Source organism: Kazachstania africana, chromosome 1, assembly GCF_000304475.1.
Source record: "Kazachstania africana CBS 2517 chromosome 1, complete genome".
NCBI lineage: Eukaryota > Fungi > Ascomycota > Saccharomycetes > Saccharomycetales > Saccharomycetaceae > Kazachstania > Kazachstania africana.
This window is the reverse complement of record NC_018940.1, coordinates 940396-965899: the sequence shown is the minus strand read 5'-3', so window position 1 is coordinate 965899 and position 25504 is coordinate 940396. Positions and strand designations below refer to the sequence as shown.

Genomic DNA, 25504 nt, shown 5'->3' with positions numbered 1-25504 from the left:
ATATACTTTTAGGGAAACACCGTAAAAAGTCTTCGTATAAGAACCTCATAATTACTTGATATTCGCAATGTAGTTTTGAAAAATAATAGAAGTGGAAACATATCTAAACAACTACCAATCCCAATGTCTCAAAGTTCACCTTCTATGCGCCACTTTTTCAAATCTGGTAAAGGAAAATATTGGCTCTATGCTGCTCTTGGGTGTCCCTTCGCTCATAGATCATTGATTGCAAGAAGTATTAAAAATTTGAACGACTATATAGGTGTGTCAATTACACATTGGTATCTTGGTAAGAATGGATGGCGTTTCCTAGAGGCGAATGAAGAAAAAATGGGCGATAATGCTTATAGATACGATGGTGGCATTCGTTCAACTGAGGATGATACTTCTACAAGAATTGGTGACATTCCGGACCACAGCAACAGGTTATTCGTCGATGGCTCATTTGATCCGAACTACAAGGCGAAAAGCATGAAGGATTTGTATTTACGTAGTGACCCAAATTATTCTGGTAAATTTTCAGTGCCAATTTTATGGGACTTGACAGCATCCAAAATTGTTAACAATGATAGCGGAGAGATTATTAGGTGCTTGAACTCTATTGGAAATGAAATACATAAGGACAAAAAGACTATCGATTTGGCTCCTTCCAAACTAATTCCTGAATTAGACACCTTTAATTCTTGGCTGCAGGAGAATATAAATATGGGTGTCTACAAAATTGGTCTGGCTACAAAACAATCTGAATTTGAAAGCAACCTAGCTACTCTTTACAGAAAACTTAATGAGTGCGAAGATCACTTGAAGGGAGTTTACAAAGATATTGAAAAAGAGGTTGGTAAGAACAATAAAGTTGAGATCCTCAAAAAATTCTATCTATTTGGAAATCAAATTACAGATACAGACATTAGATTCTACACAACTGCAATTAGGTTTGATTCTTCTCATGCCCAACATTTGAAGTGTAATTGGAGAATAATAAGAGATGATTATCCTTACATACATTTGTGGCTTAGGAACCTATACTGGAACCACAAAGCCTTTAGGTTAACAACCAATTTTAATCACATCAAATTATTTTATTCTCGTTCACAGAAGAAGATCAACCCTTCAGGAATTACTCCACTCGGTCCCGAGTTTGACATTCTTAAATTATGAAAAATTACATGTAAATGCTGTTTATTTTACATTAATATGACTATTATATTGAACATAATATATGCAAATCATTCTTTCTTGAAATACTTGTTTTCCCAAACATCTACCCATTTTAATTTTTTATTGTCGTCCTTATTTATTTTTTTAATCACTCTTATAACTTTAGACAACGTAACATTCAAAGAGCCAATTTCTTCCTCGAAATCTGAGACATCAAAGCTGGCGTCAGACATAAATACATCGCTTATAAAAGTATCAATATCTTCTGTAATCTTCAAATGAAGTTTTTGGAATTCATCTAGTACTGTTCCTGTGTAATTAGTTGGTCTAGAAGAGGTATTTGTTATGGTACTGACAAAAGATGACAGCAGTAACTTTATCATCTTTAAATTGGTTTTCCAGCTTTCCAAAAATTTGCACATCTTTTTCAAAGCTTCCTCTTCTTCCGGGGTTTTGCTTTCTTCTACATCTGAACTATACTCGTCATCCATAAACATTTCGTCGCTGAAACTTGGATTCTCCAGAAACTCATCGATGTCGTTTAAAACATCATCAACAAGAGAATTGCTTCCTCTTATCGAATCTGCCAATAGACCAAAATCACCCTTCGTAGCAATTTCTTCCAGTGAATCACAGCACGCCCAAATAACTCCAACACATAGTAGTCTATCTTTATCTGAATCTTTATCTTCAAGCTTCTCTTCCAGTTCTTTACAAAGTAGTTCCATCCCCTTTAAAAGATCTAAGGTCAAGCCATCTATCTTTACCAAGAAATATTCTGGATGATTAGCCTTCTTATCATAAAAGAGTGGTAGCAAACTGAAGTAGAAAAACACCGCATCAATGAAACCTTTTATTTCTTTGAAAATAGCGTTGTAGTTTTTTTCATCGAAGGTATCTGGCTTTATAACAATACCAATTTTAGTAGCATGTGATTTCATCAAGTTAGATAACTTACTCAACTCCTTCAATGAGGTGGAGTCTTGCAGTTTAGTTGTGGATTGAATCGTGCGTAATTTCTTGACATTTTGGTATGGCTCGATAAACTGGCTTTTGATAGTATTTTGAAGATTTAGCAAGTGCCCTTTAGTAATTTGCTCAGTCATTTCTATTCAATTATCTTGTATCAGTTACAGTCATTTGATCAGTTAAATTGAAATTTTTCATCAGCATCGCAATGACCTACCGGACAGCAAAATTTTTCAATTTAGGCACTTAAGGCATCAGAAAAATATATGCATATGGGGAGTAATGGATTAAATTTATCGAGTTATTATCCGATCTTAATACTTCATATGTAGAAATTGCATGAAGAAAGTTGTAGTAATCAACAAGTCTCTCTTCATTGCGTCATAGAGCTCAGCTTGCTTATATAAGTCAAGAGAGTGGCATTAAGCCTTATCGTGTATTAAACGATAGATATTATTATGTGGCACTATATGAGTTGGTTGGCAGTATCATAGAGGAAAGAACAAATATAAATATCTTGTTTGTTCTTTCATTAGTTTTATCTTTTCTAAGAATCCTGAAACTAGTGCTATTCTAACTACGACTGACTGAGAGGTTTAGAGCTGTAGCATTAAACTCAAGAATATAGTTTTAAGAAGAATTGGGATTGTTTCCCTAAATGAAAATAGCAATATTATTGGAAAAACAGGATAGCATACAGCATCGTATCATATAAAGGATGAGTTTGACATTATTTTCCGTAAATGCGATAATCTTCAAATACCGAACTGGGATAACAATTAAAAGTGGCGTTTTAGTTGAAATTATTTTGAAATCGTACACATAGTAAATATGATTTTTATACAGAACTTATTGCGTTATTTCAATATGGAATAAAAGTTTAAAATAAAATGTTTGGTCTCTTTATTTTATTGCGATTATTGAGAGGATGGACCTGGGTTCATTCTTCTCTTACCGTTAGTTAAAGTAACGTTAACAAATCTTCTAGTGTACAATAATCTCTTGTAAGCTCTACCTTTTGGAGATTTTGGCTTTTCAGTCTTTTCGACCTTTGGAGTTTGAGACTTGACTTTACCAGCACGAGCTAAAGAACCGTGAACTTTACCCTGTCAAAAAAAATTATGTTAGTAAAAACATTTTTCAGAAACATCTTTATCCTGTTGCTTCAAAAGAGAGGCATATTTCAAAATGCAGCGTTGTAGCAAGTCATAACATGGTCCACTGCCTCAGAGGTTCATAAATAGATTATGCTGCTCTTCTCAATACCTAGAGTTTCCAACTTGAAGATTTTGAGGACCTGATTCTGCATCTAAAATATCGTTAAGTTGGCACTAGTTACATTTTAGTTTAACTATTATAGGCAATTCCTTCGCTTTTCTTAATTTTGAGAACATTTCTTGAATCATGGATGATACAGTCAATATAACCTTCTACTCAATATTTTCCAGAATAAATCATTTACGTGCACTCTAACATACCATTTTTAATAGTTTTGTAGATGTTTTATTGGTGATTAATACTTTAACTGTAATTTGCTTGCCCTGACTGTTTTCTAATATGAATAGAGGTGATGGCAAACCCAACGTATGCTGTGCGCAGCATCTACGAAGTGGCAAAAATTGCCCTGAGGAAAAATTATTTCCCGTAACGGAAATAATATTTCGATTTTTTAGTAAGTTTTCAATTTTGACAGAAAAAAACCAAAGTTCTTGCACGTTTTAAAAATATTGTGTAGTGTGTGGGTCTAGACCTACAGATGTTGGAAAACAGTCAAAAAACATCGATTTATGTGAAGCGGTGGAACTTATCGAAATGGATAGACGCAAAGGTGAAGAGTACGGCGTGGAATATTTCAGATATATATATGTATGCATACTTTTATAAGGCCTTTGACCTAGCAATGTAGTATATAATGTGACCCTTTTCTCTATCAATCTCATCACCATTGCTGTCGTCTATACTCCCTCTGTCTAGCGAACAATGGAAAACGCAAGAGTCATTGTGTGACACTAGGAGCGAGACTTCTTGAAATGCCACATATAGCTTAGAACAAACTTTCCAATCCTTGCTTCGTATTTTAACCTCATACGTGGAAGAACTCTCTTGTTCTGCAAGCTCGACCATTGTCGAGACGTCTGCTAGTTGCGCTCCTCTGCCATTTTCTGTCGCACTTTCTTCACGCATAGTGGAATTATTCGTGGTGCAGCTCGTCTCACTATCTTCTATTCTAGAAGGATAATATTCCTCCTCAGCGTAACTTCTTGAAGGCAATGGTTCAGAGGGAGCACTTTCGAAAGTATCATGTTCTGCGTAAATGGGATGTGAGTTCTGGGCCGTTTCACCTTGATTCAATTTTTCAGATTCTGGATCATGAGGAAAAATTGGATCCAATGGTCCATTCCAACATATTTCCAAATACCAATCTAGTTCATCAACTATCATCTTGAATTTTATTGCATCTGCATCGTTGATGTTCCTTTGATTCTTCTTTATAGCGCTCAACTTTATGTCATGCAAATTGCTATAACGCTCGATTCTTTTCATGAAGTTATGGAAAGAACCACCTAATTCGCTAGAAGTCGGTGGTAGTTTAAACATAATTAACTGCTCTGAATTAATAGTGGGTTCTTTGATCCGTGCATCTTGACTTCTAACCAATAGTTTGACAGGGATCTTAAAGGAATGTAAGATAAGCCTATTATTGCCCATCACCGTGGACTTTGCAATCATACCTAATCCATCATCTATATCATTGGGTTCATTACCAACGGCAGCATTATTGGTATGCACAATCTCTTCGAATGATATCCCTAGTGCACACACGAACCCTTGTTTTGGACGCGCTGTTCCATTGCTTGTGGCAGATTCGTTGGGTGGGTTCCACTCTGGCATAGCTTGTAATTTTATACTCATATCAGATATCGAACCTTGGTTCATAGCTCGATCATACCTCTTCAGTACACTCAGAAATGAATCACAACTATACTCTAGAGTAATAGTGTTCTGTTCACGTGTAGATACAACTTGATAGAAGCTAAACACATCACGTGGAATACTGCACCAAAGCTGACCAGAATCTCCCGTTAATACAGCATTATTATTTGAAGCATTTGCTGCTATTTGAGGTGATGATATGATAACCAATTTCTCCTCTGTAAAACGTAGAATTGCTGTCTTTCGTAACGATGCAACTGTAGATATTGTCGTTCTTAGTAATTTATAATCATCTGGCGCTTCTAATGCATTTATGATCAGTTTCAATTTCATAGTTTTGCAGGCTGACTATTTCTCCAGATTTGATGAGATAAATTCGCCAATAATTAAAGTTTATAAATATTGAAAAAGGAACACTGTTTACAGGAAAATAACGAGAAGCATGACAGATGCTACGAATGAAATACGTAGCATCAATTGGGCACATATCTAGACTACATCATACAATACAATCAAGGATTAGTCAAATACCTATTGAAAATTATAGAATTTTCTCAATTGTGGCACATATCGACCATGGAAAGTCCACTTTGAGTGATAGACTATTAGAAATAACTGGCGTTATAACAAAGGAGGCCAAGAATGAACAAGTATTAGATAAGTTAGAAGTAGAAAGATCTCGTGGTATTACTATCAAAGCACAAAATTGTTCAATGCTTTATAAAGATAAATTTCTTCTACAATTGATTGATACGCCAGGTCATGTAGATTTCAGAGATGAAGTTAGGAGAGCAGTTTTCGCTGTCGATGGTGCTATTTTACTAGTCGATGCTTCGAAGGGAGTACAGGCTCAAACAGTTGCAAATTTCAAGATGGCCAAGGAGTCCACCGTTACACTGATACCGGCAATAAATAAAATCGACCTTCCTAATAGTGAAGTTGACAGAGTAGAAAAACAAATTATCCAAGAGTTGGGATTTGAAAAAAATGAAATAATAAAGATTAGCTCTAAGACTGGACTGAACATACAGGAGCAATTACTGCCTGCTATAATCGAGAGCATACCGTCGCCGAGTGGTAATACCAATGGTCCCTTTCGAGGTCTATTAATTGATTCCTGGTATGATTCATATCAAGGTGTGATCTTGCTTATTCGCGTTTTAGACGGTTTCATTAAGGAGGGAGACAAGATAGTAAGCGGCCAAACGAGAAAGAAATATGAGGTTAAAAAGGTAGGGATCATGTATCCCAATGAAACGCCGACAGGAACATTAACTACAGGTCAAGTTGGATATATAATTCCTGGCATGAAAAATGTGAAGGATGCCTTGCTTGGAGATACACTATTTCACTTAGGACAAGAGTCTAAGGCTAAACTTTTGCCAGGATTTAAAGAAACAAAGCCGATGGTGTTTGTTGGTGCATTTCCCGCCGACGGAATTGATCATAAAATAATAGAGGATGACATAAATCGACTGATCTTGAATGATAGATCAGTAGAATTGCATCGAGAAACATCAAATGCCTTAGGACAAGGTTGGAGATTGGGATTTTTAGGCTCCTTACATGCCACCGTCTTCAAGGAGAGATTAGAAAAAGAATATGGTTCTAGGCTAATCATATGCCAACCTTCTGTGCCATATTTAATCAAATATATCGATGATAAGGACCAATTGATAAAAAATCCGAGCGAATTTCCTAATTCCACCTCTAGGCGTACCACAAGAATAAAAACTATACAGGAACCCTATGTCGAAGTTCTAACTTCAATACCAACGGAATATGTTGGATGCGTCATTCAACTAATTGAGAATAATCGCGGGGAACAGAAGGAACTCAATTATTTAAATACAGAAGACCAGGCTATTATAAAATATTATCTGCCTCTGGCAGAACTGGTCGATGATTTTTTTGGTAAATTGAAGTCTCTTACAAGAGGATATGCAACACTGGACTATGATGATGCTGGCTATAAGGATGCAGATGTTGTTAAGCTTGAGCTATTAGTGAACGGTAAAAGTTTAGATGCTCTGTCTAAAGTGGTCCATAGGTCTCAAGTTCAAAAGGTTGGTAAAGAATGGGTCAAAAATTTCAGGGAATATCTTCGATCTCAATTGTATGAAGTAGTAATACAGGCCAAGTATGATGGCAAGGTGATTGCTAGGGAGACTATAAAGGCTCGAAAGAAAGATGTTCTCGCAAAATTACATGCTTCTGACGTGTCAAGAAGAAAGAAACTGTTAGCAAAACAAAAAGAAGGTAAGAAGCAATTGAAATCAATTGGGAATATTCAAATTCCTCAAGACGCCTATCAAGCATTTTTACGTAAATAAAAAATGTTAATTCATGGATCTTTAGTTAAAGCGTATATAGAATACTATTGATTATTTTTAAGTATATCCTCGAGCCGAACTATTCCTTCAAAACTAGGATCATTGATTTTCTCGATAACGGCTCTTGCTACCTGCTGAGTCGCTACAGTTGCCCTAATGTTGTCATTAATGAGTTGAACTTTTTTCTTAAGAATCGTTTCATTAAGGCAATTAAGGGCCTCCAGAGAACTGTTTAGTACTGACCTAAGATTCAAATTAGATTGTTCGTCGAACATGAAGCCAGGCCTAATTATAATTGGTTTAGCGATTCTAGCACCATTCTTGTCATTCAATAAATAAGCCTCAGTCTCTCTCTTTGAATTTATATACCCATTAGGTAAGAGTGGAAAGCCCCTGTCAGCAGATATGTAAGTAAATGTATGTCTATCAAGAATACCTTGGGATCGTTCTTTCAAGACATCATTGAATGCTGAATTCAATAGTATCGCACTTTGTGTATTTATCATTTTATAAGTGAAGTTTGGATTTTTGGTTTTTCTAGGATGTAATAATGGATTTTTCCCTCTCCAAGGTGGGAAATGGACATCGTTTATTATTGACTTGTACGATTGATTTTCTAATAGGATACCAATAGAATGAACAACATCAGTAGTATTGTGCTCCCTTATTATATCGATGTACGAATCTGGTTTGAAGACGTCGGCTGATTTCCATAATACTCTGTCCATCCAATGTTTGTCATTTGCAGTCATTGGATCTGGCTGTCTACCAGATCTTGATAGTGCTACAACATTAAAACCTGATTTTATAGCAGCTTGGCATATACGTTTACCTAGGAATCCATTACCACCAAATACAATCAAATTGCGAGTTGACATATTGATGTGAAGTTTTGTGCCCTTTAATCTTGTTTCAATTATTTTTCACAAAGCGAATAGTTCATTAAAATTAAATACGCTTATATGTAAGAAAGATATATGATGAAATGCTATTTATAATCGACTATTGAGCCTTACTGTCCAAGTGAACATCAATCTGCTTATAATTATCCCAAGCAATCCTATAAATGAAACTAGGCGCAAAACCTCCGATATTTGTGATGTAGATATCTATATTCTCAGGTGGGATATAGTCTGTGATTTGATTGATTGTGTCCAGTCTGTGTCTTGGATCCATCTTTGGTAACACACGCTGTGAACCACCAAATTCCACGAATTTTTCGACGTTAAATGGATACAATGGTGACAATTTATAAAGACCCGATACTGCAAACACAGGAGTCTTGAACTCTCTTGCACATTCACATACTGATGAGACACCGGATGATGATACAATGGAGCCACCATTGACGAATACAGCTTTAGTTCCAATAATAACTTTACCTACTCGAGACATTAATGCAAATACAGCAGAATCTGGGATGATTATAGTTTCTATATCATGCTCGGCTAGTTTTTTAGCAAATTCGTGGGCATTTTGAGTATTGTTTGGGAAACCTTCCGTTACTAAGACGGTAAACGTTCTATTAGCACGCTCTCTGGCCCTGATTAAAAATTTTAAAACAGTTTTCGATTCTGGAGTTGGTGTCAATAGGATTTCGTGATCGTGAATCAAATCAATAGCAATTTGTTGAATACCATCGTCTATATTTGTGATTTCATCAATCAAATCTTTAATGGCCTGAATAACTACTTGACGAAAATCTGTCTTTGTCTTTGTCTTTGTGTGGTATACCTCATGTGTTGCTGTCTCTGGCTTTTGAAAAAGATTGAACATGGAGGAAATAAGTGGTTCTGCAGACTGTACAAGGTTATCAGTGTTTATATTGCTTGATTCACGGACTTCTTCTTCAACCTCATCTCTTAACATTGCCAAGATTCTTCTAATGACATTCCCACAACAGAAAGCTGTTGGGTACGATTTTTCTAGCAAGGCACCAAGTTCTCTGACTTGTTCAATCAACTCATTAACATGATTCCAACGAGATGCGGATATAAACCTTTTCAATAATTGTAAAGTTTCTAATGCAATCAAATATGAACCTTCGATCTGTCTCCTTTTCAATTTTGCCACGAAGGAATTTATAATAATGTTGATCTCCTGTGTATGATTGAAGGAAGATGTTCCAACTACTTTAGATGACATTGATCCGGGTCTTGGTTGCTTGCTTTGTATATAATACTACAGTTCAAATTTGTCATTTTGAAAAAAAAATTTGTTTTTTCTTTGTTCCATAGCTATTGGATTGCTCTCTCTATCTACGCGAGATGCCAAAGTAGGAAAAAAAAGAGCGTATCAGCATCCTAAATTATAGGTATATATTACATATCGAAGTTAGATATCACCGTTATATTCAGCTAATGATCTGTTACACTGTAATAATAGAGCCTTCAATTTAGTCTCGTTGTTATGTAGAGCTAAAGCCCTGTCTGCAGTTGCCTTTGCTTCTTCCAATTGACCTAATTTTAATAGACAGTCGATTCTTCTAATGAATACGTCTACTGTCAACATATTTGTATTCATTAGTAGATCCAAATCTTGCAATGCGTCCACGTAGTGCCCTTGAATGAGATGCAAATCGATTTTATTACGTAACATGAATTGTAATTCTTGTAATTGCATACCGAACATTTCCCAAGGTGCTCTATTTCTAGTGGCCATTTCAATCGCCAATGAGATATTTTTCAGAGCATCCTGGAATTTCTTTTCCTTTGTTAGCTTTAATCCACTTTCGAAAAGATTCTTAATCAATTTCCCCGTTTCTTGGGATGGTTGTGGTGTTAAATTTTGTATATTTGATGATGCAACTAATGATTTTGTCAATTTATTTATTTGACTTATGTTAATCTGTAACATTGAACCGTCATTTTCATCATTATTTGAGGGTGTTGTATTATGTAGGGAGATTAATTTTGTATTTGAATCGTATGACACTGTAGACATTATATTTATTTCAGTGTGTGACTTGATATGAATATTTTATTTGCTGTTAATACGTATACTTTTGATAGTTTTTTTTTTTCTTGCTGTGTAACAAACGGATGGGAGCGAAGAAGAGCAAAGACGGAAAACAAGAATATGATCTATATATACAAGATGATGACAATGCGTAATAATAATATTTGAAGAATGGATTTACAATAAATACATATATAAGTTTTATATATAATTTATGAATAGAGAAAAGGTTATAGACTACTCAGAGGATTTTGAATCTTATAAATCAGCGTCATCTTCATCAGGCAATGGTAGAGCGGTAGCTTGTTCCATTTCTTGTTGATATTGTTGCATTAATTGTTCATCAACTTGGACTTCTGGTGGGGCTAAAGCTGGAGAAGCGACAAATTCTAATTGTGGGTTACCAGCAAGCTTTCTTGCAAGCCATAAGAAAGGCTTTTCGAAGTTGTAATTAGATTTGGCAGAGATATCGTAGTATTGTAAATTCTTCTTTCTGTGGAAAGTAATTGTCTTAGCCTTAACTTTTCTTTCTTTAACATCGACTTTGTTACCACAAAGAACGATTGGAATATTTTCACAGACTCTGACCAAATCTCTGTGCCAGTTTGGAACATTCTTGTAAGTGATTCTTGAAGTGACATCGAACATGATGATACCACATTGAGCATTAATGTAGTAACCATCTCTTAAACCACCGAATTTTTCTTGACCAGCAGTATCCCAACAGTCGAATTTGATTTCACCGAAATTTGTGTAGAATGATAATGGATGAACTTCAACACCAATCGTAGCAATATATTTTTTTTCAAATTCACCAGTTAAATGTCTCTTGACAAAAGTGGTCTTACCGGTACCACCATCACCGACAAGAACTAATTTGAAAGTTGGAACTTCACCTTGAGCTGGAGCAGCAGACATCTTTACGAATTTTTCTTTCTATATCTTTTGTGGAATATTAACTAAAGATCAATAAATATTTCAACAGCAGTTAAGAATAAATATAATTTTTTTTTTAATTAACCAAAGAGAAAAATTTCCTTTTTTTTTTCCTTTCCTCATCAAATCAATTTTCCGTAGCAGATCGTTGTACACGAACGAAAACGCAGTACGCGCACACGTATAAATATCATAGTTTACGTGCATACGTAGTTAGGTAGCGTTTCTCTGTAATGTGTGTGTGGGTGCAACGTAATCAGGCCTCACGTGATTGTTTATATAGACAAACGGCTGGAGTCGACCGGATCCATTATCTGCAGGGGGAAACGTCTCTTTTCTCTAAGGATATATCCGTCTGTGTAAATTGTAGAGTCGTTTGTGAACCGATCATACGAATGGTCCTCAGAATGCATGCCCTAGAGATTATAGCAAAAAACCATAACAGCACATATAGTAGGTAGGGTAACGTCCTATCGCATTACTATCATCGTTAAGTACGATATAATGCTACCGCAATAGGAAATGTGATTACCGGTGAAATATTATATTTTCTATGCAAAAAAAAAAAATTAGTAAAGGAACTCGCATAAATTTTGCTGTTTTTGTTTGTACCTTTCCTAATTCAGTAAGCTAATTACCGAATGTCTTATTAATTTTATATTGGTTCGGAAAAATTTAACCGAGCTTATACCTCAATAAGTGCCGCGGGCTATTTGGATTAGGTAAGTTTAACGAATATGCGGTATATAGCCACGGTTACTAGCGATCTACATACATACATTATTGAATATTTATAATATATAAGGGTATGTATATTGTACTGTCTGTCAACTTGGTTGATGGTAAGGTGTAGCAGTAAGTTAAAGAAAACAATATAATTTTTTTTAATACAATGATAGAGGAAAATACGGTCATAAGGTCTAAATGCAGAGTGGAGATAATACTAAGTAAAATTTATAATAAATATCTATCTTATGAGACTACTACAGAAAGTGTGGCTAAGCTACTAGCCGCAAATGATGAACCTTACAATGAACCTATTGAAAATATTCTCGCCATACTATTAATTTTCTTCATATGTTGTCTCATAGGTATATGTCTCTTGGGTTTAATGCTTTCCGTACTACTGAGTTATAATCAATCAAAAGTATCTACAATATCAGATGAAGAAAAGCAGTAATTACATTCATTACAAACGTTCCTTCTTTTCATTGGCACAACACAATATTTATTTTCAATCTATCCTCATCGACCGTGTAAGATATACATCTAGTCATATATACATCTATAGAGATTCCATTTAATAATTAATACTTTCTTCTTTTATAATTTGTCGATGTAGAAACATCACTAGTTGGTCTCTTCGTTTGTAATCTTGTCTTGTACGCCTGTATCGTAGTATTGATGATTGCATTATTGTCATTGAATGTCGACGTCTTCGGTAGTGTATTACTCCAGCGACTTAGTATCATCGGCGGTGGTAGAATGTCTTTCTTCTCGTTATAATGATTCACAAACACTTCGTTTCTAGTTCGGTTTTCCATTGAAGTACCATTATTAATATTACTGTTGCTACCAGCTACGACATTTGCACGTTGTGGTAGTCGAGTCATTTTCACGAGATCTCCGATATCAAACCTATTTCTATCAATAAAAACTTTAGAGTAGCCCGGGGATCCTTCGTATAATTTTGAAAGTGTGTCAAGTTTTGTATTGTTAAGTTCATCATGATATAGTCGATTTAACTTGACAATTTGCTTCTTTTCCTTGTTTTTAGGACAACGTAACGTTATAGGTTTCTGACCTTCATTTTGACCTTTTCCATTCCTCTTTCTATTATGGTTCTTTACTTTTCTTTTCTCATGTAATTCAACATATTTGTTTCTATAATAATCCGCCGTTATCTTCAAATGGTTTTTACCAATTAAATGCGACTTACGAACACTCAGAGTATCATGTGTCAAATATGAGTGGCAGTATTCACAATAATATCTTGCCATATCCGTGCCTTTCGATCTGCTCTGACAATGAAGACTATCTCAACATCTCTGTCCATCGCCTTCTTTGCCCATTTCTTTCACCTTTCATTTTTTTCTGGGATTTTCCCACAAACAAAAGCACGTTACCCGGTTTGCTACTTGAAAATGGCGTAATCTTCCATAAGCTATATCACTTATCATTCCCGCCTCTCCTCCAAAAAAAATAGTTACGTATTAGCACTTAATAGAAATTCCAAAACCTCATAATGCAGAGGTCTCGGAATTTCTATCAATTGTCTTCCATTTAGTGCATTTTCTTACCGTCATGACGTGACTTATTGACCAATTCTTTCTCCCATTTCTTTTTTTTTTTTGTTAGCGCCACGTAGCCGTGCATCTCCCGCATCCGCTATCCGTGGACTTTGGGTTATCGGATTATCCACATCTCTCGGTACATGTTTATGTAATACTAAATTACACAGAACTTTCTCTTTTATAAAAGTGGAGAAGATACTCATATAACAATATCAAAATTTATAAACACCCTATCAAACCATCATATAGTTATATCACTGATGAAATCCATACTGATATTCTTCCTGTTTATAAAACTTTCAACACAGTTTCTATTTCCCGTGCAGAATCACAGAACTAATGTATTCAAAATCACTAATGAATTCCTGCCACATCAACCGAATATCGATATTGACCCGTTAAATAGATATCCATCAATGACACCTGACCCTTCGTTGTTGAAAAAGGGCAGGCAAAATGCAATCTCTTCCGATTTAGAACTTTGCAATAACCTTGTAATTAATGATGTCTTTAGCAAATATCCAACTGCTAATGCTGCTGATGCCGCTGTAACTTTGTCCCTATGTATTGGTATGGTTAATTTCTTCAATTCTGGAATAGGCGGAGGTGGTTACGTGACGTTCGCTTCAAATAATACCGATAACCATCTAACAATAGATTTCAGAGAAATGGCGCCTATGGATGCCCACTCTGATATGTTTACAGGCCTCGACGACTTGGCTTCCAAGATTGGCGGTTTGGCGGTGGCTGTACCAGGTGAACTTATGGGTCTTTGGGAGCTCTACAATAAAAGTGGTAGTGGTACCGTCACATGGTCCCAGTTGCTGGACCCCATAATAGATTTAGGTTACAATGGTTGGCAAATCGACGAAGCATTAGGAGCAACTCTGAAAATTTATAAAGATATATTTGTGGCTTGGAAGGACGATTGGTCCTTTGTCTTAAATGATAATAAAAATGACGTTTTGCAGGAAGGTGACTGTATTACAAGGCCAAAACTTTCTAACGTTTTAAAAGAATTGAGTATAAATGGATCTGTAGCTCCTTTCTATGACCCAAATCATTGGATAGTGAAATCTATGGTTCAAGCAATTAATAAGTACAATGGTATCGTGAAAGAACAAGATTTTGCCAATTATGAAGTACATACATCCAAACCTTTACAATCAAGAATTAGACGTGGGTGGCCATATGCCCCCAACAATGATCTTACCGTTTTAACAAGTTCTGGTTCAAGTTCTGGAGCCGCTTTACTTTCAGCTTTAACAATTATGGATAACTTTCCATCGACAGAAGGTGCTGATTATATGGATGAATCGACTTTTCAATTAGTTGAAACGATGAAGTGGATGGCTAGCGCTAGAAGTAGACTTGGTGATTATACTTATTATCAAACTCATCTCCCTGAAAATATACTGGAGATTTTATCTTCAAATTGGACTAAACATGCAGTTTGTAAGATAAAAGATAATATTCGAGTGGAAGGTAATGGACACAAATCTTTTAAAACTCTAGAAAATTGGACAATGTATGAACCTTTGTATGAAATAAATGATCCTCATGGGACTGCACATTTAAGTGTCGTTGATAAGTTTGGTAATGCGGTTTCTTTAACTACGACAGTTAATTTATTATTCGGATCACTGATTCATGATCCAAACACCGGAATTATATTAAACAATGAGATGGATGATTTTGCGCAAATCAATAAATCAAATAGTTTCGATTTATCACCATCAATTTATAATTTGATAGAACCTAAAAAGAGACCACTGTCTTCAACAGCTCCCACGATAATCTTAAATGAATTAGATAAGCCAGATTTCATTCTTGGTGCGTCTGGTGGATCAAGAATTACACCAAGCATTCTTCAGGCGATCATAAGAACTTACTGGTATAACATGCCGTTACTGGAAACAATAGCATATCCTAGGATACATCATCAATTACTGCCTGATCAATTAGAGATTGAAAGTATAAATATGATTGGCAAGGAGACGGTGAAAAACTTGAGAGGTATGGGTTACAAGGTTGTTGAACAAATTCCCAAGAGTGTTATCAATGCGATTAAGTGGCATAATGTGGAATGGTGGGCTGTCAGTGACTTTTGGAGGAAAAGAGGTGTTTCTGCAACGAATTAGAAACGACTCACCGGATCAAGAGTGCGTAAGCGTACTCTTGTGCGTGTTTGGAGACCTCAACCAATTTTTTTTTCTCTCTTTTCTCTTCTTTCAAATCGTCTAGAGATTCCTGCAGTACTAGTAGGGTTCAAATCTTCTATTTTTAATGTCCGGAAAACGATTTTCCATAGCCCCGACCACTGAATTTTATACCGTCTTGGGTAAAAATACTTCGCTGGAGTACTTGATGATTTTCCGGATCGAGAAAAATTTCAGTTTTGGTTCAAAAAAAAATTCGTAAGACTGAGCTTGATGATATTCAATGTCTCGTTTGCAATTAGCAACGGTTTTGCATGATGTTGTTCTAATAATAAAGTAGCGCATTTTAAATGGCTCTTCGTCATCGACATTCGGGAGTTCTGAGATGGCTGTAAGTTTTGGAATATTTCGAAGCATTGCAGTCGATTGTTTCTTTTCTTCTTCCTCTTTTTTCTGGCGTTTCTTCTTTTCGTTCAATCTTTTTTAGTGCATACTCACTCACCACCATAAGCAGTTTGCAACATTACGTGCCAATTTCATTATAAATATGAAATAAATTTTCATTTTTGAATTGAGCTGAGATTATTCTTTTTTCTTTCTTCGACATAAAACTTTCTCTTCGACATTAAGCAGGTCACTCCAAACTGTTCTATGATTTTGAAGCTCTTATTTACCATCACTCTTTTCTTTAAGGTGATATCATCAACACCTGTTCCACCAAAATCTTCAGATTCAGTTCAATTTTATGAAAAAAGATACTACGATTATTCCGCAAATGAACCAATCCGTGGTCTTAATATCGGTGGTTGGTTAGTTCTTGAGCCATATATTACACCATCTTTATTCGAAGCTTTTGGCGATGACGTTCCTGTTGATGAATATCATTACTGTCAGACTTTAGGTCGTGATGAAGCAGCCATTAGATTGTTAGAACATTGGGGAACATTCTACACAGAAGAAGATTTCAAACAAATTGCATCTTTAGGATTCAATCTAGTAAGAATTCCAGTCGGTTACTGGGCTTTCAAGACTTTGGAAAGTGATCCATACGTTAGTGGTGTTCAAGAAATATTCTTGGATGAAGCTATTGCATGGTCTAAGAAATACGGTTTGAAGGTCTGGGTTGATTTACACGGTGCTGCGGGTTCTCAAAATGGTTTTGATAACTCTGGTCTAAGAGACGCAGTTAACTTCTTAAATTATAGCGAAAATATCAATATTACTTCTGAAGTATTGGAATACATCTTACAGAAGTACTCTGCTGAGAGTTATGCTGACACAATCATCGGTATTGAATTATTAAACGAACCTTTAGGTCCATCTATTGATTTAGATAAATTGAAGAATGATTATTACATTCCAGCATACGATTACTTGAGAAACACCTTAAATAGTAATCAAAACATTATTATTCATGATGCTTTCGAGGCATATAACTACTGGGATGATTTCTTAACTTTAGAAGATGGCGCTTGGGGTATCACGATTGATCATCATCATTACCAAGTGTTTTCTACAGGAGAATTAGCTACCACCATGGACGAAAAAATTCAAACTGCTTGTCAATGGGGTACTGGTGTCTTGAGTGAGGCACATTGGACTGTTGCTGGTGAATTTTCTGCTGCACTAACTGATTGTACTAAGTGGTTGAACGGTGTCGGTATTGGTGCACGTTATGACGGTAGCTACGTTAAAGGTAGCGACACTTCATACTATCAAGGCTCTTGTGATAATAACGAAGATATTACCAGTTGGTCAGATGAAAGAAAGCAAAACACAAGACGTTTTATCGAAGCTCAGTTAGATGCATTCGAAATGAGAGGGGGTTGGATTTTCTGGTGTTACAAGACCGAAACCAGTATTGAATGGGATGCTTCAAGATTAATTGAATACGGATTATTCCCACAGCCATTGACTGATAGACAATATCCAGGCCAGTGTTCGAATTAAACAATTGCACTAAAATCAATCCATCGTTGTGTGAAAGCTTCTTCGTTTCCCCACTACAAGTCATTCGCTTCTTTAATATATCAATGGAAGAGCATTAGACTTACACATGAGGCATTGGGCTAAAATCATTCGTTTCATTATTTTTCCCCCATATTATTTTAAAGTTAATAATCTGTATCGATCGTGACAAAAACAGGCAGTTCTTATAATTTATTAACTAGTGAAAGATCCTTTTTTTCTCATTTAGTTTCGAAACCCTTCGTTAAAGAGGCATTCCTATCTTTAAATATATTTACTGTGAATATTTATTAATAGCGTTTTTCTGTACGTACTATGCTGGCAATGTGTATAAAAACATTTTATGAAAGGAAATGATCTCAATTTCTAAATATCTTAATGACTTGCGTTTTCCTTTGATAAATCTTTATTATATAATCAGGAACAGAGAATAAGTCGCGACGCTTAGTACTCTGCGTCATTTAATTTTTCAGTATTGAAAACGGAGGTTTTTGCCACTTTCCGTATTAGCTAATCGAGAGTATTTATATACAGGACCATTTTATGAATTTGAACACTTCAAATTAGACTCCATCACAAACGAAAAATGCCATCCTTATTGAAGAGAATCTCATTCAGAGTTGCTGGAACAAACAACGAAAGAACATTTACCCTATCATCAGTTTCTGATGACGGTCATTTTATTTCTTTACGTCCCCTTATTAAACCAGCTGGAGAGAAAGAAGTAGAATTTCCATTCGAATGGGCCTTCGCAGGTACAAATAAAGATGTCGACGTCACTAAAGTGGATGAGACAAATGTTAGACAAGTTTTTAGAATGGCATTTGATTCTAACGTTTACCTAAAAGTTCCAAATGCAAGTTCTGATCCTGTCGATACCAATTGGAAAACTTGGGACAGTGGAGTTCTTCAGGAATCTGGTACAATTTTCCCGTTCGGTGATGACAGAGCTGTTGAATTCGAAGAGATATGGCAACCAATTGATATTGAAAGCGGTAAATTGATTTTAACTGATTCAGCTGCAGCAAATGGTAGATCCATCGTCCTCAAGGTCACAAACTCTAATAAGTATGGTATTATTATTGTTACCGGCAAGTGGATTCAAGGTCTATTGGGCGATCTTGATGATAGCTCCATTAAAGGTTTAAACTTTATTAGATTCGTTCAAAACTCAGACGGTTCTCACCAAAAGCTTATAAATTACGGTTCTAACGTTGACCAATTCCCAACAAAATTTGACTCTTTGGAGAAGGGGGAAACCATCGATGTCAATGGTGTTTCCTGGGAAGTTCTCGAATATCATGTATAATTTTTGATGTAATGTGTGTATGATACCGGATACTATTAAAAGTATTTCAATAGTATCCATCATCGATTGGCTGTCAAAACCGTATTTGACACATTTATAAAGTTGACTTAGAGTATATGTAAGCTGTTTGCTACGTAGGTATCATCAAATTTCAAAACCTACGTGAAATTAATTTGAGTGAATACATTAACATAATTTTACGACAGTACACAAGGGAAAAAAAATTAGAAGAAGTTTACTGATTCAGCATTACATGAATTTCTAAATGATTTCTGCAGATTTTATGGCAATACTGTGCTCATACTCTAGTTTGCCATGTTTTAGTTCATTGTGATGGCGCTTGCTTAATTGGCATTTTTTAAACATCATTTCTTCTTGAGTATATTTTTAGGAAAATAGTTCATTGTTGTGAGGGGTAAGGTGTCGGAGACAAAGCAGTTCAACTGCTTTCTCTGTGACATTAGCAGATAGCGACGACAAAAATATATAATTTCTGTATTTATACTTTCGTCAAAAGTCGTATGTTATTGCCTCAAAGCCACTTGTAAACGAAAGCTCTGAATATCTAACCTTTACCTGCATGATTATTATTCCAAAAGTATAGAGAACTATTGTTCATATTTTTTAGCTTGTCGGTCAAAGAATGTTGATAGCAATCCTCTATAACATTTTCCAAAATTCAATTAGTCACATACGAACTAATTATTAAAAAACTAATATAAAAATTTAGCAAACATTCAACAACCTCTTATCACTGATTCGCTAACATTGAAATCGTTTTAGTTTTGTCACAAGTTTGTTGGTGTAGCTCCTAACCTATTGTAAATGTCCATGTACTGTCATTTCCAACAATGTTGTTAGAATTAATAATAGTTTGCGAGTGGTCCTGCGAGTGAATATTCTATGATGAAATAGTCAGCTGCTCCTACATAGTTAAATGCTATAAAAGACTGCCGATGCATTCGATGGATCTTGCTATAATGAATATCCTAGGCTATATATGCAAAAGTCTCTTTCTCCATCAATATTGTAAGTTCAATACGGTAACAAGACAGATAATACGGAGGGAATATGACACGGCTTGTGCATATTCTAACCCAGGGACAGGGAGCTTGGAATCGATCTGATCTTATAACTATAGCTAAAAGCGTATCAAAAGCTTGTCTTTTTTAATATATAAAATTATAAAGTAAAATAAAAGATTAAGGACAAATATGAAGAAGAATTCCCTTTTATAGTGTGGAATTCTTCAAGATGACAAAAGTTGCGTCTATGAAAAGTTTTCACTAATATTCAACCAAATTCACTAATGTGAATTATTTAGTTTAATAAATTGGATAGCGGGTATTTAGGTTTTGATTCTGGGAAATCAGTCATGCGAACTTAGAGCTTAATGTTGTAGTTCCCCAGTTGTTATGTTACAACCAAATATAATCCGATATAGTGTAACGGCTATCACATCACGCTTTCACCGTGGAGACCGGGGTTCGACTCCCCGTATCGGAGTAAATTTGATATTTTTTAATTTGATCCCGTGACTTTTGAATTTTTCGTTTTTTTTTTGTATATCCATGGTGGTTGCAAGGGACGAAGGAGGGGTAAAGCTATTACCAAAAGAAAATTTTTTTGGCAAGTTACAGCGTGATCGTATGTTATTAGTTTCGGCACAAGTATCTGTAATTTTGTTTTGACTTAATCAACATATATTAGGGTCTGACAACTTTTGTCATTCGATATCAACAACATTCCAGCCTAGATCAAGTTAGTAACATCCGCAAATTTGTTATATACCGTTCAATTCAATCAACTAATATAACACTCGCAAAACTTCGAAGAGTATTTTTTATACAATGGGTGCCTGGTTATTTATTTTTGCTGTTATAGCAAACTGTATCAATTTATTTGGACAAGTTCATTTCACTATATTATATGCTGATTTAGAAGCAGATTATATCAACCCAATTGAATTATGCTCAAAAGTGAATAAGTTAATCATGCCAGAAGCCGCTTTACATGCATTCATAAGTTTATTATTTTTAGTAAACGGGTACTGGTTCGTCTTTTTGGTAAACTTACCAGTTTTAGCCTATAACTTGAACAAAATTTACACTAAAGTTCAATTATTAGATGCTACTGAAATTTTCAGGACCTTAGGTAAACATAAGAGAGAGAGTTTCTTGAAATTAGGTTTCCATCTATTGATGTTCTTCTTCTACTTATACAGAATGATCATGGCTTTAATCGATGAAGGTGGTAACGACTATTAGACAGAATATTTTGCGAGGAACCTCCCATTAGGAGTCAATTTTCAAAAAAGGATAAATGAGGGAGGCTTGAAGAATTCAAATGTGTAGATATATAATAAAGTATAGATGTCGACTTTTGTTTCTTTTCTATCATCCAAGCATGATACGAAAAAAATATTTAAGGAACCAATTTATATTTAAACAGCTATACACATATACTGATAATATTGAAAAGTTTTCCTAAATTTTGAGTGAACTACATGAAAATCTGATCAGATAACCATGAAGGAAAGCTGCTTATTATTAATGCCTAAGCATAAAGACTTTTGTCACCTCAATTAGCCTTTGTTCTGTCATATTTTTCACCTCTTTTACGGGCAAAAGTTACAGCGGTATTTTGTTTCTCATTGATTACAGCGACTCTTAATGTAGCCAAGATATTATAAGCAGCATTTGAATGAGAATAAACACCTCCGCTAAATACTCTTGTGGCATCTTTACCTAATGCCTCCTTGATCAATGGTTCACCACCGGGATGCTCATTTATGAAATCTGTGACATCATGAACAACTCCACCGATAATAGTTAATTTCCTTTCATTTTTTTCAATTTGCCTTTGAAATTCACTATAATTCCAAACTGGTAAGTCTGTAAGTCTTGGGCCCCAATTTAAGTTTCTTTTCTGTGAATTAATTTTTTTTTCAATCTGTTGAATTAAACCTTGTTCAATTGCATTTTGTGGGAATTTTTTCAGATTGGAAGAAAGACCAATTATTGAGGATAAGTAAATAAAAACTTTAGTTGGATCGTATTGGTACCATTTAATTGCATTTCTGTAATCAGTAGGAAATTCATGGTGGAAATTATGGTAGCCTTCACCAAATGTGACCAATGCAGTGAGCCAATTATCACGAGGAGTTCTTTTATCATCAAAAGGTTGTGTGCCAATATAATGCGCCATTGAATTGATACAAAAGGTAGCTTGCTGTATCATAAAGACTCTTATTATTCCGGCGTATATGAATCCACCCAAATAATCGTCGAAGAAATGTCCACAGACAAGAGATGGAACAATAAATGCGGAAAGTACCATGATAGGAATGTAGTGACGGTGTTGAAATCTAACTATCCAATCGTCATTTAAATCAGAAATGTCAGCCCTAGCTTTGTATTTCGGATTTGGCTTCAAGATCATCCAACCCATATGCGAATAAAAGAGACCACGTCTTGCATCATATGGATCTCTCTTAGTGTCAGTGTATCTATGGTGAATTCTATGAGAGTGGCCCCACCATTTAATAGAACCTTCTACAGATGCAGCGCCAAAAAAAGCAAAAAACAGTCTCAATGGCCATATTGCGGAATATGATCTGTGTGACCATAACCTATGATAGCCAGCAGTTATTGAAAGTCCTCCAATACCATAGTAAAATATAGCGAAATAAAAAGTTTCTCTTTTCAATGGCACTGCATTGGTGAAATATACCATCCATCCGATCAATGGTATGACTATAACCAGTATAATGTTTAACCAGTTTAAATGTTTATACCAATTTGAAAACGTCCATGGCTGTTCTGATATATGTAATTTTGGAGTTTTGAGACTGAGATCAACCATTTCTTTCGAGCCCATAAATGATCCAAGACCGTTGACAACTCTTAATTGCTTCTTATTCAAACCTGTAGCTATTATATTTGCATGTTTAACATCCACCTCTTCGTATCGAGTTGGGTCTTCTTCAAAAGCAGCATTAGCCATGACGGTACCTGTTAATGTGGGAGACATGTCTCTATGTGTTTGTTTTCACTTTATGTGTAACGTGAATAAGATGCAAGACAAATTTGAGTAAGAGGTTGTGACACAAGTAAATGCTGTCTTTTATATCTAGTGCCTTACAGTATTGTTGAATCGAATAAATAGCAGTAAGCAAAACACTGTCTTATCTGGATTTCAACAAAGGCAAATTAGTAGCTCATCACTAAATAAAATCATTCATAACTCAGCCTGTCACAAGTAAAGACTTCGGGTCCATTTTGTTGAAAACCAGGAAAAAAAGGTAACACAACCGCCATGTATATGTCTCACACAAGGACTCTCGAATAACAATTGTATTGAATGCGAAAACCCAGTTCCTTAGAAGACGTTTCTTCCGTCGCCGTAGCCAGAATATTTCAACAAGAATAATTCCTTCTATATGATACAACGTATTATCAGTAGCTTTCACCATTTTTTATCGTCCTTCAGCGACAATATTCTGTTCTCCTTCGCTCTCACAAGCACCTGCAAGAACACGGCCTTAACGGATCATCATGCTTCCTCGATGAATGCGAATAGTCGAGAAAATATAGTTGAGCCACCGAGACTTACGTTTTGCTAAGCTCGGTTCTCAACCAATTTACATCCTTAGAATGTTTCTGGATTCCGGTAAGCTTATGTAAATACTCATAGTATGACTTCCTCTACTGCAGAAAATGCTTCCAGAAAGCAGGTCGGAGTTTTTCTGATTTCTTGCTTTTGACTTTCGTACCTGACATATCTCTCGGCTCTTACGCTGCAAAGTAATTAAAAGTAATCTTTTTTTAGTTTTGATTCGAGATCACGTGCATTTTGATGGACTCAAAAATGAGATATGTGACTAGTCGTTTCTTTTTCAGGTCAGCAACTTTGAGGTCGAAAATCGGATATAGAAAAAAAAAAATTTTGGAAAATAACGATGAGCAATCTTATTGGAAACTTCAGATCTCAAGGCAATTTTATTCATAACTAGCTGCGTTTACAACAGCTCTCTTAGCATATCACATTATTTAATAGCAATATTCGCATTTGCACGTTCTGAAATGCCTTATAGTAATGATAACACGTTATTAGCGAGCGTTCCTCAAACCGCTAAGAAACATGCTTCCATAGTCGAATTATTATCTACTCCACCTCAGCTTCCCAGGGTCCATCCATCGCAACAACAGATACATTACTCTCATAATGTGAACACATCTCGTCGACAAACAACTAATACTGTATTGACTGACCAAGAGGATGAGCTCAACTTATCTAGAAGTTTCAGCAACAACTCCAATCTCTCTTCATCAAATACCTCCATATCATCTATGTCATTAAATAGTGACTCCAAACTATCTAATATTAACCATGATCAGTTTACTTCCCTTCCATTTCTACAAAAGTCTCCATCTCAAGGCCTTCATACAGTTCATTTGCAAAAATGGCAACATATACAATTATCAAACTTAATCGAGTCGAATAAACTTATATTTATAAACAACGGTCTATTGGTAGAACAAGCTTTCAATAAATTGATCAAACATCAATTAACATCATTACCTGTTCAGTTTGATACGGATGATATAAACAACGTGTCTTCGTTCGACTATAATGATTTAAATTCCTATCTACTGTTGGCATTAAATAAAATAGAAATTCCGAATTTTAAAGAGCTTGAAAATCCAATCAAAGTTGGAGAACTAATCAAACTTACTCCAAAAAATCCATTTTATAAACTTTCAGAATTAGAAAATTTATCAAATGTAATCAATATATTAGGTTCTGGTGTCCATCGTATCGCCATTACAAATAAAGAAATGACCCAGATCACAGGTATATTATCCCAACGTCGTCTGGTTAAATATCTTTGGGATAATGCAAGATCTTTCAAAGATTTAGAACCTCTTTTCAACTCTAGTTTAAAAGATTTGAATATTGGTTCAATGAACAATTTTTCGAAAATTATATCAATACATGGGGATGAACAATTAATAATGGCCTTACTTAGAATGCACAACGAAAAAATTTCGTCCATTGCAATCGTGGATTCTTCAAATACTTTAATCGGTAATATCTCTGTGACAGATGTCAAACACTTAACAAATACCTCACAATATCATTTACTAACAAATACCTGTCGTCATTTCATTTCGATAATTTTAAATAAAAGAGGTCTGGAAAATGGGGGCAAGGACTCTTTCCCAATTTTCCACGTTTATCCATCTTCATCACTAGCTAGAACGATAGCCAAATTGGTGGCTACAAAATCACACAGATTATGGGTTGTAAAACCATCCAATGAAAGTGAAGAATCGATAGACTACGATGGCAATAAGAAAAAAACAGGTAAATTAGTCGGTGTAGTCTCATTAACTGATATTTTAAATATTCTCGCTAGAAAGCAGACTGAGCATAAAGAAATTGATCCTCATTTTGCAAGAAATCATAGATAGGTTATAGAAT

At 35.3% G+C, this 25504-nt stretch overlaps 17 protein-coding genes and 1 non-coding gene across 18 annotated transcripts; 9 read left to right on the top strand and 9 right to left on the bottom strand.

Annotated features, from left to right (window-relative positions):
• Positions 1-123: 123 nt before the first annotated feature.
• On the top strand, positions 124-1158 carry KAFR0A04880 (uncharacterized protein; the record flags this gene model as incomplete). The annotated part of the gene is made up of 1 exon (XM_003955010.1): positions 124-1158. The coding sequence occupies one exon, from the start codon at positions 124-126 to the stop codon at positions 1156-1158; it is 1035 nt and encodes a 344-aa protein (XP_003955059.1).
• Positions 1159-1226: 68 nt separating this feature from the next.
• KAFR0A04870 (uncharacterized protein) lies at positions 1227-2264 on the bottom strand (the record flags this gene model as incomplete). Its single annotated transcript, XM_003955009.1, has 1 exon — positions 1227-2264. The coding sequence occupies one exon, from the start codon at positions 2262-2264 to the stop codon at positions 1227-1229; it is 1038 nt and encodes a 345-aa protein (XP_003955058.1).
• A 780-nt stretch (positions 2265-3044) lies between these two features.
• RPS30A (40S ribosomal protein eS30) lies at positions 3045-3608 on the bottom strand (the record flags this gene model as incomplete). The annotated part of the gene is made up of 2 exons (XM_003955008.1): positions 3045-3233; positions 3606-3608. The coding sequence occupies 2 exons, from the start codon at positions 3606-3608 to the stop codon at positions 3045-3047; spliced, it is 192 nt and encodes a 63-aa protein (XP_003955057.1).
• Positions 3609-4005: 397 nt separating this feature from the next.
• Positions 4006-5394, bottom strand: MEC3 (Mec3p; the record flags this gene model as incomplete). The annotated part of the gene is made up of 1 exon (XM_003955007.1): positions 4006-5394. One exon carries the CDS (start codon positions 5392-5394, stop codon positions 4006-4008), a length of 1389 nt encoding a protein of 462 aa, XP_003955056.1.
• A 116-nt stretch (positions 5395-5510) lies between these two features.
• GUF1 (GTPase GUF1) lies at positions 5511-7394 on the top strand (the record flags this gene model as incomplete). Its single annotated transcript, XM_003955006.1, has 1 exon — positions 5511-7394. The coding sequence occupies one exon, from the start codon at positions 5511-5513 to the stop codon at positions 7392-7394; it is 1884 nt and encodes a 627-aa protein (XP_003955055.1).
• A 44-nt stretch (positions 7395-7438) lies between these two features.
• On the bottom strand, positions 7439-8272 carry COQ11 (ubiquinone biosynthesis protein COQ11; the record flags this gene model as incomplete). The annotated part of the gene is made up of 1 exon (XM_003955005.1): positions 7439-8272. One exon carries the CDS (start codon positions 8270-8272, stop codon positions 7439-7441), a length of 834 nt encoding a protein of 277 aa, XP_003955054.1.
• A 124-nt stretch (positions 8273-8396) lies between these two features.
• Positions 8397-9539, bottom strand: GCD7 (translation initiation factor eIF2B subunit beta; the record flags this gene model as incomplete). Its single annotated transcript, XM_003955004.1, has 1 exon — positions 8397-9539. One exon carries the CDS (start codon positions 9537-9539, stop codon positions 8397-8399), a length of 1143 nt encoding a protein of 380 aa, XP_003955053.1.
• Positions 9540-9728: 189 nt separating this feature from the next.
• SEC72 (Sec63 complex subunit SEC72) lies at positions 9729-10337 on the bottom strand (the record flags this gene model as incomplete). The annotated part of the gene is made up of 1 exon (XM_003955003.1): positions 9729-10337. The coding sequence occupies one exon, from the start codon at positions 10335-10337 to the stop codon at positions 9729-9731; it is 609 nt and encodes a 202-aa protein (XP_003955052.1).
• Positions 10338-10610: 273 nt separating this feature from the next.
• On the bottom strand, positions 10611-11270 carry GSP1 (Ran GTPase GSP1; the record flags this gene model as incomplete). The annotated part of the gene is made up of 1 exon (XM_003955002.1): positions 10611-11270. One exon carries the CDS (start codon positions 11268-11270, stop codon positions 10611-10613), a length of 660 nt encoding a protein of 219 aa, XP_003955051.1.
• A 910-nt stretch (positions 11271-12180) lies between these two features.
• On the top strand, positions 12181-12468 carry KAFR0A04795 (uncharacterized protein; the record flags this gene model as incomplete). The annotated part of the gene is made up of 1 exon (XM_003955001.1): positions 12181-12468. The coding sequence occupies one exon, from the start codon at positions 12181-12183 to the stop codon at positions 12466-12468; it is 288 nt and encodes a 95-aa protein (XP_003955050.1).
• A 127-nt stretch (positions 12469-12595) lies between these two features.
• YHC1 (Yhc1p) lies at positions 12596-13288 on the bottom strand (the record flags this gene model as incomplete). Its single annotated transcript, XM_003955000.1, has 1 exon — positions 12596-13288. One exon carries the CDS (start codon positions 13286-13288, stop codon positions 12596-12598), a length of 693 nt encoding a protein of 230 aa, XP_003955049.1.
• Positions 13289-13842: 554 nt separating this feature from the next.
• On the top strand, positions 13843-15723 carry ECM38 (gamma-glutamyltransferase; the record flags this gene model as incomplete). The annotated part of the gene is made up of 1 exon (XM_003954999.1): positions 13843-15723. The coding sequence occupies one exon, from the start codon at positions 13843-13845 to the stop codon at positions 15721-15723; it is 1881 nt and encodes a 626-aa protein (XP_003955048.1).
• A 669-nt stretch (positions 15724-16392) lies between these two features.
• Positions 16393-17691, top strand: EXG1 (glucan 1,3-beta-glucosidase; the record flags this gene model as incomplete). Its single annotated transcript, XM_003954998.1, has 1 exon — positions 16393-17691. One exon carries the CDS (start codon positions 16393-16395, stop codon positions 17689-17691), a length of 1299 nt encoding a protein of 432 aa, XP_003955047.1.
• Positions 17692-18295: 604 nt separating this feature from the next.
• HRI1 (Hri1p) lies at positions 18296-19018 on the top strand (the record flags this gene model as incomplete). The annotated part of the gene is made up of 1 exon (XM_003954997.1): positions 18296-19018. The coding sequence occupies one exon, from the start codon at positions 18296-18298 to the stop codon at positions 19016-19018; it is 723 nt and encodes a 240-aa protein (XP_003955046.1).
• Positions 19019-20452: 1434 nt separating this feature from the next.
• Positions 20453-20524, top strand: KAFR0Atrna3E. The gene has a single exon. It is a non-coding gene; the product is annotated as a tRNA-Glu (tRNA).
• Positions 20525-20868: 344 nt separating this feature from the next.
• On the top strand, positions 20869-21285 carry ERV14 (cornichon family protein; the record flags this gene model as incomplete). The annotated part of the gene is made up of 1 exon (XM_003954996.1): positions 20869-21285. One exon carries the CDS (start codon positions 20869-20871, stop codon positions 21283-21285), a length of 417 nt encoding a protein of 138 aa, XP_003955045.1.
• Positions 21286-21598: 313 nt separating this feature from the next.
• OLE1 (stearoyl-CoA 9-desaturase) lies at positions 21599-23050 on the bottom strand (the record flags this gene model as incomplete). The annotated part of the gene is made up of 1 exon (XM_003954995.1): positions 21599-23050. One exon carries the CDS (start codon positions 23048-23050, stop codon positions 21599-21601), a length of 1452 nt encoding a protein of 483 aa, XP_003955044.1.
• Positions 23051-24102: 1052 nt separating this feature from the next.
• SDS23 (Sds23p) lies at positions 24103-25494 on the top strand (the record flags this gene model as incomplete). The annotated part of the gene is made up of 1 exon (XM_003954994.1): positions 24103-25494. The coding sequence occupies one exon, from the start codon at positions 24103-24105 to the stop codon at positions 25492-25494; it is 1392 nt and encodes a 463-aa protein (XP_003955043.1).
• Between the last annotated feature and the right edge of the window lie 10 nt (positions 25495-25504).